Source organism: Bos mutus, chromosome 4 (assembly GCF_027580195.1).
Source record: "Bos mutus isolate GX-2022 chromosome 4, NWIPB_WYAK_1.1, whole genome shotgun sequence".
Lineage (NCBI taxonomy): Eukaryota > Metazoa > Chordata > Mammalia > Artiodactyla > Bovidae > Bos > Bos mutus.
The window spans coordinates 105,092,479-105,104,852 of NC_091620.1; the positions used below are offsets into that span (position 1 = coordinate 105,092,479).

General features: G+C 43.0%; 1 protein-coding gene across 3 annotated transcripts in view; it reads left to right on the plus strand.

Annotated features, from left to right (window-relative positions):
- The window catches only part of SLC25A13 (solute carrier family 25 member 13), a 231,539-nt gene that overhangs the window by 217,760 nt on the left and 1,405 nt on the right, over positions 1 to 12,374 (plus strand). For all 3 annotated transcript variants that reach the window (XM_070369817.1, XM_070369818.1, XM_070369819.1), the window contains 2 exons: positions 12,016 to 12,174; positions 12,269 to 12,359. In XM_070369817.1, coding sequence (XP_070225918.1) covers positions 12,016 to 12,174; positions 12,269 to 12,359 — 250 coding nt within the window. The remainder of the gene's footprint in view (positions 1 to 12,015; positions 12,175 to 12,268; positions 12,360 to 12,374) is intronic.

The window sequence follows — 12,374 nt, forward strand, 5'->3', positions numbered from 1 at the left end:
GGATCAAACCCGGGTCTCCTACATTTCAGGCAGATTCTTTACCATCCGAGTCACCAGTTCAGTTCAGTTCAGTCGCTCAGTCGTGTCCGACTCTTTGCAATCAATGAATCGCAGCACGCCAGGCCTCCCTGTCCATCACCAACTCCCAGAGTTCACTCAGACTCACGTCCATCGAGTCAGTGATGCCGTCCAGGCATCTCATCCTCTGTCGTCCCCTTCTCCTCCTGCCCCCAATCCCTCCCAGCATCAGGGTCTTTTCCAATGAGTCAACTCTTCACATGAGATGGCCAAAGTACTGGAGTTTCAGCTTTAGCATCCTTCCTTCCAGATAAATCCCAGGGCTGATCTCCTTCAGAATGGACTGGTTGGATCTTCTTGCAGTCCAAGGGACTCTCAAGAGTCTTCTCCAGCACCACAGTTCAAAGCAGTCAATTCTTTGGCGCTCAGCTTTCTTCACAGTCCAAGTCTCACATCCATACATGACCACTGGAAAAACCATAGCCTTGACTAGACGGACCTTTGTTGGCAAAGTAATGTCTCTGCTTTTCAATATGCTATCTAGGTTGGTCATGACTTTCCTTCCAAGGAGTAAGCGTCTTTTAATTTCATGGCTGCAGTCACCATCTGCAGTGATTTTGGAGCCCCAAAAAATAGTCTGACACTGTTTCCACTGTTTCCCCATCTATTTGCCATGAAGTGATGGGACCGGATGCCATGATCTTCGTTTTCTGAATGTTGAGTTTTAAGCCAACTTTTTCACTCTCCTCTTTCACCTTCATCAAGAAGCTTTTTATTTTTAGTTCCTCTTCATTTTCTGCCATATGGGTGGTGTCATCTGCATATCTGAGGTTATTGATATTTCTCCCGGCAATCTTGATTCCAGCTTGTGCTTCTTCCAGCCCAGCATTTCTCATGATGTACTCTGCATATATGTTAAATAAGCAGGGTGACAAAGCCTTAAATTCTTGGTTAATCGTTTTTCTTCAAAGGTGGTGATATTACTGTATGAGGCAGGGTTGTCCTTACCTGGCAGTTCAGGAAGCCTTATTATATGAATCCACAGTGAGATTACTCTACCTACATCAGAAAATCATGATTTTATAACTAGAGCATAGAATTCCCAGTTTTAATGCCTGTTTGGCCACATTGACTCACTGTCTCCTTTATATGTCATTTACAGATGTATAAATGATAATGTTTTGAGCCCAAAGGTTATAATACCATTTATTTCAAATCACTTACCCAAAATAAGTGAGAAACTTACCAGCTTACCAGTAGGACCTACTGGGGAAAACTAGCATACCACTTAGAATCCACCTGCCAGTGTAGGAGCCATGGGTTCAATCCCTGCATTGGGAAGATCCCCTGGAGCAGAAAGTGGCACCCCACTCCAGTATTCTTGCCTGGAAAATCCCATGGATAGAGGAGCCTGGAGGGCTACAGTCCATGGGGTCGCCAAAGAGTGGGACACGATTTAGAGACTAAACAACAACAACTCCATTATTCTATGAACCTAAGATAATCATCATTTAACATTTTTGCTCATTTCTGCCCCTTGGGTGGTTTTTAACAGGGCTGTGATCACACTGTGGGTATGTTATTCACTCACTGTCATTTCTGAAGCGTTGGTCACCATCATGGCAAAATGAAAGACGGCAGGTGCTGTGGGCTCAGGCTATCTAGGTTCAAATTCCAGTTTCCCCACTGAAAGCTATGTGACCCAAATGAGTTACTTAATGTCTCTCTGTTTGTTTCTCCACCTATGGATGGAGCTATGAATAGTCTTAGTCTCATAAGACTATTATGAAGATCAAGTGAATTAATAGGTACAAAGATCCAGGAAAGAACCTGGGACATAATAAGTATTTTTATTATTTTTTAATTTTTTTCTATTAAGTATTTTTGAATGTTCAGTACTAGTATTAATTTTCTTAATTTAAAACTTTGTAAACGAAATTTTAATTGCCGCATGCTTACATCATCGTCAATCTTAGATGATAAACTTTTTTCAGAAAAAATGTAAATACATAATATTGTTAAACATCTTTACATAAGACTTTTCTCTGTTTTAGATCATTTCTTTGGGAGACATAAATTCTCTGAAATGAGTTTGCTGGTGAAAAAAAAATATATATATATATATATTTATTTAAAGGCATACTGGTTTATATCCCCATGCTGCTATTATTTTAGCCCTCTAACCATCCTATCATCTTTCAGAGTTGTTCTCCAGATACCATCTGTATTAGTTATTGGTTACCACATAACACATTATGCCAAAACTTACCAGCTTAAAACAACATATGTTTATTATGCCAGGATCTGTGGGTCAGGAGCAGCTTCTGTGGGTGCCCTCTAGCTCAAGTCTGTTGTAGGGATGTCAGCCAGGGCTCCAGAAGGCCTGGCCAGGGTGGAGGAAGCATTTTCAGGATGGCTCAATCACATGGCTTTGGCTGGTCCATTGATTCCTTGCCACGTGGCTGCTCTGTGGCTCCTTGGGTGTCCTCATGCCACGGCCGCTGGCTTCCCCCAGAGCAAGATGAGGGAGGGGTAGGAGAGAAGAAGAGAAAGCAGAAGTTGCAGTGTCTTTATGAACAGTCGCACCCCTTCATTTCCACACTGTCCCATCGGTCATTCTGATCAGCCTCTGTGATGTCACGGAGATGACAGAGAGGCAGAGGTCAGAACATCAGGAGGGGAAGACCACTGAGGCCCATTTGGGAGCGAGCTGCACTGTGACCATGGAAGGACTCCTTCCATCTTACTGTCCACCTCCCCTTCCCTGTAAGGCAGGGTGATATGTAAGACAGAGGTTGTCATTGGTGTTTTTCTCGAAAGGACAGATCAGCCACAAAGCTTGATGATCTTGAATATTCCACAAGTCTGTATCAACTGTGTAAGGAGAACTGAGCTACTTCCTTAATTTCATAACAAATATCAGAAGCCATGGCAAATGTCATGACCTCCAGTCTCATTAAAATTAAGAAGGTTTTGGTTACCCTGTTTTTGAGCCTTGTTTTGGAGGTGCCAGTCAATATGGTAAACGTGAAAGGGAAGTAACAGTCATAAGTATTAGAAGAAATGAGTCTGTCATTATTTGAAAATGATTATTTACCTGAAAATCCAAATTAAAATACCTAAAAATGAATCGGGAGAGGACATGTTGATGGGGTGCATAGTCACAAAGCCTGGGGAGTAGGTAGGTTCCAAGGCCAAAGTGATCTCTGTTATCATTAAGAGAAAGGAGGGAATCTGATCTCAAAATAAGCTGTAAGGAATAGTAATTGACCACTAACTTATTTATTATGAGAAATGTCTCAGTACTACTTTTATGTGACAGAATAAACATTTTTATACAAAATATAATTTTTATATTTTATACTTCAGTTGATCTCTTATACAGGCTACATATATTTTTTGTTGGACAATGCTATTATACATAAGATCCATCTGGGTTCAGTGAATATGATTTTCCCCTTTTATGTTTTGACAGGAATTTTAGTTATTCAGTAATTATTACCTGACTTTCTCCAAAAAATTTGTTTTGATTTAAAGTTAGGTTGCTTTAGTAATATGCAACTTTTTAACATAACAGGTGGTTGTCGGTATCTTAAAATGTAGAGAATATTACAGTTTTTTGGGTCTGTGTATATCTGGTTATTGGAGAAGGCAGTGGCACCCCACTCCAGTACTCTTGCCTGGAAAATCCATGGACAGAGGAGCCTGGTAGGCTGCAGTCCGTGGGGTTGCTAAGAGTTGGACACGACTGAGCGACTTGACTTTCACTTTCTCTTTCATGCATTGGAGAAGGAAATGGCAATCCACTTGAGTGTTCTTGCCTGGAGAATCCCAGGATGGCGGAGCCTGGTGGGCTGCCGTCTATGGGGTCGCACAGAGTCGGACACGACTGAAGCGACTTAGCATATCTGGTTATAAACTTGGAAGATCTTTAAATACTGGGAACATCTCTCTTAATTCACAGGATTGGGTTAAGACTAACGGCTGTTTGAATTTATGTTCATTAGCCAAAGTGCTTCACGTGTCAGAAGGTGAGGGTTGATGCCAGGGACCTGAAATTAAGGAACCAAGGTCTAATTCACTCTAATTAAGTGTTGCTTTTTTGATTAAAGAAGGGCATTTCAAAGTGCTTTATGGATAATATCAAATGAAGGATATCTAATACTTATCAAATATTACAGAGCAGCTCATCCCAGAGGGTCTTAATTTCAGAGTGCTGAGGTAGAGGAACAAGTCAGACTGCAGTGATGGTCCTGTGATCGTTGAATTAATTAGTTTAAGTAGCAATTCAGAAATATCTTTAACAGCTGTTGAAAGTACAGATACGGGAGAGTTATGAGTGTGACTGATCACAATGCTTTCACAAATGTATTAGAAGAATTGAGTTAGGAGAAAAGTACCATTGGCACATAATTATATAAAATATAGCAATTTTTAAATTATGTAGACATAGAGCTTAGGATAATTTAAAGCAATTCTTAGATCCTTAAAAAAAAACAAGTAGTAGAGAAGGTGGATAAAGGTAATGGACTGAGCATGTTCATCGATCTTGCCTCGCAGATACCTTAAAATGTTAGAAAATAGTTTCCATAAATCCTTATTAGTACTAGCCTTCAGAAGACAGCCAATCCAAACTTGAAATAACAAAAAAATGCCATAGCCCAAAACACAGGCAGGAGAAGCTGCTTTTATTAATGTCAGATCAGTTCAGTTCAGTCGCTCAGTCCAGTTCAGTCGCTCAGTCATGTCCGACTCTTTGCGACCCCATGGACTGCAGCACACTAGGCTTCCCTGTCCATCACCAACTCCTGGAGTTGACAAACTCATGTCCATTGAGTCGGTGATGCCGTCCAACCATCTCATCCTCTGTTGTCCCTTTCTCCTTCTGCCTTCAATCTTTCCCAGCATCAGGGTCTCTTCAAATGAGTCAGTTCTTCACATCAAGTAGCCAAAGTATTGGAGTTTCAGCTTCAACATCAGTCCTTCCAATGAATATTCAGGACTGATCTCCTTTAGGATGGGCTGGTTGGATCTCCTTGCTGTCCAAGGGACTCTCAAGAGTCTTCTCCAACACCACAGTTCAAAAGCATCAATTTTTAGTGCTCGGCTTTCTTTATAGTCCACCTCTCACATCCATACATGACAACTGGAAAAACCATAGCTTTGACTACACGGAACTTTGTCAGCAAAGTAATGTCTCTGCTTTTTAATATGCTTTCTAGGTTGGTTATAACTTTTCTTCCAAGGAGCAAGTGTCTTTTAATTTCATGGCTTCAGTCACCATCTGCAGTGATTTTGGAGCCCAGAAAATAAAGTCTGTCACTGTTTCCATTGAATTGTTTCCAGTCTGATTTGGAACAGACTGGTTCCAATCGGGAAAGGAGTACATCAAGGCTGTGTACTGTCACCCTGCTTATTTAACTTATATGAGGAGTACATCATGAGAAATGCTGGGCTAGATGAAGCACAAGCTGGAATCCAGACTGCCCGGAGAAATATCAATAACCTCAGCTATGCAGATGACACCACCCTTATGGCAGAAAGCAAAGAAGTAAAGAGCCTCTTGATGAAAGTGAAAGAGGAGAGTGAAAAAATTGGCTTAAAACTCAACATTCAGAAAACTAAGATCATGGCATCTGGTCCCATCACTTCATGGCAAATAGATGGGGAAACTGGAAACAGTGACAGACTTTATTTTGGGGGGCTCCAACATCACTGTAGATGGTGACTACAGCCATGAAATTAAAAGACACTTGCTCCTTGGAAGAAAAGTCATGACCAACCTAGACAGCATATTAAAAAACAGAGACATTACTTTGCTGACAAAGGTCCATCTAGTCAAGGCTATGGTTTTTCCAGTAGTCAGTCATGTATGGATGTGAGAGTTGGACTGTGAAGAAAGCTGAGCGCTGAAGAACTGATGCTTTTGAACTGTGGTGTTGGAGAAGACTCTTGAGAGTCCCTTGGACTGTAAGGAGATCCAACCAGCCCATCCTAAAGGAGATTAGTCCTGAATATTCATTGGAAGGACTGATATTGTAGCTGAAACTCCAATACTTTGGCCACCTGATGTGAAGAACTGACTCATTTGAAAAGACCCTGATGCTGGGAAAGATTGAGGGCAGGAGGAGAAAGGGATGACAGAGGATGAGATGGTTGGATGTCATACCGGCTCAATAGACATGAGTCTGAGTAAACCCCGGGAGTTGGTGATGGACAGGGAAGCCTGGTGTGCTGCAGTCCATGGGGTCGCAAAGAGTCAGAAACAGCAAGTGACCTGAACTGTTTCCCCATCTATTTGACATGAAGTGATGGGACCGGTTGCCATGATCTTAGTTTTCTGAATGTTGAGTTTTAAGCCAACTTTTTCACTCTCCTCTTTCACTTTCATCAAAAGGCTTTTTAGTTCTTCTTCGCTTTCTGCCATAAAGCAAAGTGTCATCTGCATAACTGAGGTTATTGATATTTCTCCAGGCAGTCTTGATTCCAGCTTGTGCTTCATCCAGCCCAGGATTTCTCATGATGTACTCTGCATATAAATTAAATAAGCAAGGTAAAAATACACAGCCTTGATGTACTCATTTCCCAATTTGGAACCAGTCTGTTGTTCCATGTCCAGTTCTAACCGTTGCTTTCTGACCTGCATACAGATTTCTCAGGAGGCAAGTCAGGTGGTCTGGTGTTCCCATCTCTTTAAGAATTTTCCTCAGTTTGTTGCGATCCACATAGTCAAAGGCTTTGGCATAGTCAATAAAGCAGAAGTAGATGTTTTTCTGGAACTCTCTCACTTTTTCAGTGATCCAACAGATGTTGGCAATTGCTCTCTGGTTTGTCTGCCTTTTCTAAATCCAGCTTGAACACCTGGAAGTTCACGGTTCATGTACTGTTGAAGCCTAGCTTAGAGAATTTTGAGCATTACCTTTCTTTGGGATTGGAATGAAAACTGACCTTTTCCAGTCCTGTGGCCACTGCTGAGTTTTCCAAATTTGCTGGCTTATTGAGTACAGCACTTTCACAGCATCATCTTTTAGGATTTGAAATAGCTCAACTGGAATTCTATCTCCTCTACTAGCTTTGTTCATAATGATGCTTCCTAAGGCCCACTTGACTGCATTCCAGGATGTCTGGCTCTAGGTGAGTGATCACACCATCGTGGTTATCTGGGTCATGAAGATCTTTTTTGTACAGTTCTTCTGTGTATTCTTGCCATCTCTTCTTAATATCTTCTGCTTCCGTTAGGTCCATACCATTTCTGTCCTTTATTGTCAGATCAGAACCAGATAATTTGAACCTCCAAGTGAACAATGGATAAAATGCCTGGAGTGTGGGAGGGAGGTTGTAGGGTAAATGGTTAACACGAGTTAAGGAACTTCATTTACTGCGGGAAGGTTGGCTTGCTCCTCTCTCTTCTCCTTTTTATGTGAAGCTTCAGGCAATATTTGAATCCCCGCTAAAAGCCTAGAGCTGTGTTCTAAAGAAAGGAAACACTTACCTGGAGAGGGCAGTTGTAAAGAACGGAGACCAGGGCAAGGTTTATGGTAATTCCAGACCTTTACCAAAGTCACAGGGAGGGGGAGAAATGAACTAATGGCATCTCTTCCAAAGAAGGGTAGGAAATAATTCCTTCTACGCCCAGCGTGAAGTATCCCACGTGCAGGACTTGGAAGGTCCCTGCCCTGTAGGCCTATCTTTAACTCCTGTCCAGTTGCCAGGCCTCACCCATTTCACAAAACCTGTGTCACCAGCCCTGTGGGTGAGGCTGACCCAGGTGCAGTGGGAGCCGTCCACAGCACTCATCAGCCTGGCCTTTGAACTTGAATGCCAGTAGACAGCCAGGGGTCCTCAGACAAGAAGGAGCAATAAGCTAAGTATGTAGAAGAATGACAGAGAAAGCAGGCTGTTCAGGGAACAGAGCAGAACTTTTAAGAACTATAATTAAGGTCCTCAGATTTGAAAGAAACAACCAGTCAGGAAGCTTTCTCGAAAGTTAATGAAAAGATGGCTAGAATTAAAAGTCCATAGAAAAACACCAGATTTGACACATGGGAAATAAAGGCGTGGGAGAAAAGAAACAAAACCCTCTAGAATATGGATCACAAATGGGGCTTCCCAGGTGGCTCACTGATGAAGAATCCGCCTGCAATGCCAGAGATGTGCGTTCGATCCCTGGGTCAGGAAGATCCCCTGGAGCAGGAAATGGCAACCCACTCCAGTATTCTTGCCTGGGAAATCCCATGGACAGAAAGAGCCCAGCGTGCTATGGTCCTTGGGGTCACAAAGAGTTGGACATGACTGAGCAACTGTACATGGATCACAAGTACAGAGATGAGAAATAATAGAAGATTTAAGAGAGATGTAAGATGAGCCCAGGAGGTCTAACGTCTGTTTAGTAGGACTTACCCAGGGAGAAGGATAAGGAAAAGAGGACAGAAAACAAACCAGTAATGGAAGGCTGGCCGCTTGTCCATGGTGCCAGGTTCCCTCACAACCAGAAGGGAGGGCGTGAACTGGTCTCCTTCCCAGTGGGTGCACTCGCCTTCAGGAGTGAGTGCCAGTCCCAAGGGGGTCCCTCCCAGCCAGGGCTCAGGGACCCCCACAGACCTCTGGGACGCAAAAGGAATGTAAGAGAATTTAAGAAAGAGGAGAATGTGGGATGTACCAAACTGAGCAAATCAAAGTTAAACCCTAGAGTCGGTCTGAATAACTGCTCACTTTGGTTTGTGTTTTTTATCCAGGAAGGGTCACTGGGAGGCAGGCAACAGAAAGGAAGACAAAGCTGGGGGGCGGGTGAGGTGCCGGGTCCTCAACTTGCAGAGAAGACGTCAGGGCTTATCAGTTGCACACACTGGAACTGTCACACCTGTGCAGCAAACACATTATTCAGTTGAACTGAGTCAGGAAAGGGTGAAATCAAAAGGGAAGCACCTAGAAGCAGAGAAAATAAAAACTGGAACCCCAACCCAGGATGGCGGAATCGCCTCCAAGCCACCGCTGAATGCCTTCAGTGCCCCCAGTGGAAGCTAACGCTTTTAGCTAAGTTGTGAAAGGAAATCTAGTCATTTGAAGTTTGAGAAAACAGTGACATAGAAAGATGGAAAGAGAATGGATGGAAAAATATGTACCTGGCAAATACCAACGATTAGCAAGTGTAGCAATATTAATGTCAAACTGAATGGAATTCAGGGTTTAAACACAGCTTTCAGAAGCACAGAGGCGTATTTCACACTTATATAAAATTCACCAAGGAGCCTTACTGTAGTATCGACATAATGTTGTCTTATAAAACCTCAAGTTAGAAGTATGACGATAATGTGATATTTTCTCTTTCTAAATGAAAATCTTTATGCTTTTCTTAGCAACTGATACATCATGTAGATAATGTACATAAGGGTGCAAAGGGATTTTGGCAAACTCTTAACCTTGATTCCCAAATAAATAGCTGTTAACTTTTGTGTCCCATAAACAGAGAAGCAATTTTTTTTTTTTACAAATACTAATGGAATATTTGTTAAAATTAAGGCTGACTCCCCCCAGATTTGTTTTTTTTTTTTTTTTGGTCTTATGATATGTTTATTGGTCTTTGCTGGGGTCTTTTTTTTGAGGCACAGGTTATATATAGTATTATATGTTTCATACGTACAGCATAGTGATTCACAATTTTTAAAGGTTATATTCCATTTGTAATTATTGTAAAATATTGGCTATATCCCCTGTGTTATACAATAATATGTCCTTGTACCAAAGTTGTATTTTGCCAATCATGCTTTCTTTTTGTGGTAAACAAACTTCTCCTGTCTAGCTACTGGGCAGCCCCTTAAAGAGTTATCATTTTTTTGATTGGCTGGAGAACATCCCTGTCATACATAGTACGCGGTCCGAAGATCTCATCATGTGTCTCATCACTGAAGCATCAGGTGTGAGGTGGGTCCCGTCCCTGCTTCCTAGCCTCCTCTTGCTCTCCCATCTTTGGGACCAGAGGAAACTTGACCTCTTGATCAGCGTCATCTTATCCTTAAGCAAGCCGGAAGAAACCAGGCAAAGTTGCTTCGAGCCTTTTCCATCCCTGATCCCCCAAATCAACACACGTCCGGAAGCCAAGCTCTTCCTGGTAAATGCTGCCTTCCCGGCCTAGCTGTGGAGCAGCCTGATGTTGTTCTCCCGGTGAATTTAGCAAGTCTCCACACCAGAAATCCCGTCCACAGGGATGTACTCCGCCCCTCCGCAGCCCTAGCAGCTGTCCTCCAGGGAGAGGTGGGAGCTGGTGGTAGAGAGGATGAGAGTCCTGTGCAGGCTGCCCCGTTTCCAGCACCCGCCCCCACTTCACACACACGCACCCACACACCCCAATCAGTTTTGCCAGACAGCTTATTAAACATCTTACACGTTTCCCTTAGCATTCTTATTCCACTGATCAGTGTCTTTCCTCCCTGCCCTCCCCAGTACTTCTCTCTCTTTTCATAGCAAGTAGCTATTTATGAAAACTACCCTAACTGAAGGAAACTTGTTACCCATTTTATTGCTTGTGCGTCTTTCACAGTCACACTCTGCCATGCCTGCCCACCCTTGTAAGAAGGATTTTATTACATGTCTAAAGCAGACAGCCTTGCTAAACTCTTTCTAAACCAGGAAGTGAAACAAAATTGGTGGTGTGAACACAGTGGGTTTCTAAGCATTTTTCATGTTTCCTTCCATTATGTTGGAGGATAAATTCCTGGCTTAAAGTTAAAATAATTCCTCTAAGCTAATAGGAAATTCAGTATGACTTATCCAGTGAAGCGCTGGATATAAAGCGAGCGTTTTCACATGCAAAGATGCCATGTGTTTCATAAAAACCGTTCAGATGAATGGTTGAGGAGCCTTGGGAAAGATGGAAGAGAAGACACCGCTTAGCGATACAAATGCAAACGTGTACTATGCGGATTCCCCCGGGCGCGCACGCACACCCTGTAACTTTAAAGCTGTCTCTTAGAAGGATGAGATGGAGCTGCGAGCCAGACCACGTTGGTTTGGACCGAAATTCTTACAGAATTATTAAGCCTTAAAAAAAGCAAAGGAGATTTATGCATCTGCATTTGACCAATTTGGTTTGGAATAGGTTCATAATGGAAAAGTAATAAAACCATAAGAGACAGTGTCTTCTGAGTACAGTCTCGCTTTTAAAAAATCTAAACATGGGCTGCCCCAGTTTGGATAAAATGACTGTAGAAAAATTTCCCATTGGTAATTCTGGGAGGGTTTTGTTGTTGTCGTTGTTGCTGTTTTCTTTTTCATTGATTATCAGCCAGTATAAATTTTAAGATTTCTGGCAGATATTTTTTTCGGGAGATGTCAGTCATAGGAAAGAGGAGTCCTAAAGTATTATCTGTGGGTGCCTCCCCCTCAGGTCACCCCCCCTTCACACATGCATACACACACACACACACACACACACACACACACACACAATGTTTGTTTAGCTATCAGTAAAGTCTTTTCTGGTGTAACCGGAGAGGTTAGGGTTTGGAGGGTGCGAGTGGTTGAATGTGTGTGAGAAGGCACCTCCGCTGACTGCCAGCAGCCGCAGAGAAGCAGGAAGAGGAAACGGATAACAAGCTTCACCTCTGAAAAATCAGACCCAATAACTCTGATTTCAACAGGAAAGCAAAAAAAAAGGTAAAACAACAACAACAACAAAAAACCCCAAAATCGTTCTCCATTTGTTTTCAACCATTTGAAGCTGTGTTGATCTATAATTCCTGAGACTGTAAGAATATAAGCGTGACAGATGGAGGTTGGTGGTCTGGGGACGGAGAGGCGAGGCGTGTACTCCATTAGGTGTGGTGGAGCCTCCAAGCCTGCGGACCAGAGTCACAGCTGCGTTTCCCAGAGGCGACAGCGAACAGGCCTTTGGCTCGATCCCAGCCTTAGCTTTCTTTCCACGGCCGGCAGTGCACGGCACAGTTGCTTTTACGCAGTGAGAGCGTGACCCGACTGCAAAGGTGTTGTCTTTTCTGGCAGGTATGCCTGCAGCCTCACTGGTGACCCCTGCTGATGTCATCAAGACGCGATTACAGGTGGCCGCCCGGGCTGGCCAGACCACTTACAGCGGAGTGATAGATTGCTTTCGGAAGATCCTGCGCGAGGAAGGCCCGAAAGCTTTGTGGAAAGGGGCTGGCGGTATGGAGATAATTTGCTCTTAATTAAACCTTTGGTATCAGGCGAAGTTTTAAAATCTTAACCCATGTCCGTTACTTCCTATTCTCCCCCCAAGCTCGTGTGTTTCGGTCCTCCCCCCAGTTTGGTGTGACTTTGCTGACCTATGAATTGCTCCAGCGATGGTTCTACATTGATTTCGGAGGAGTGTAAGTAGCTTGCTA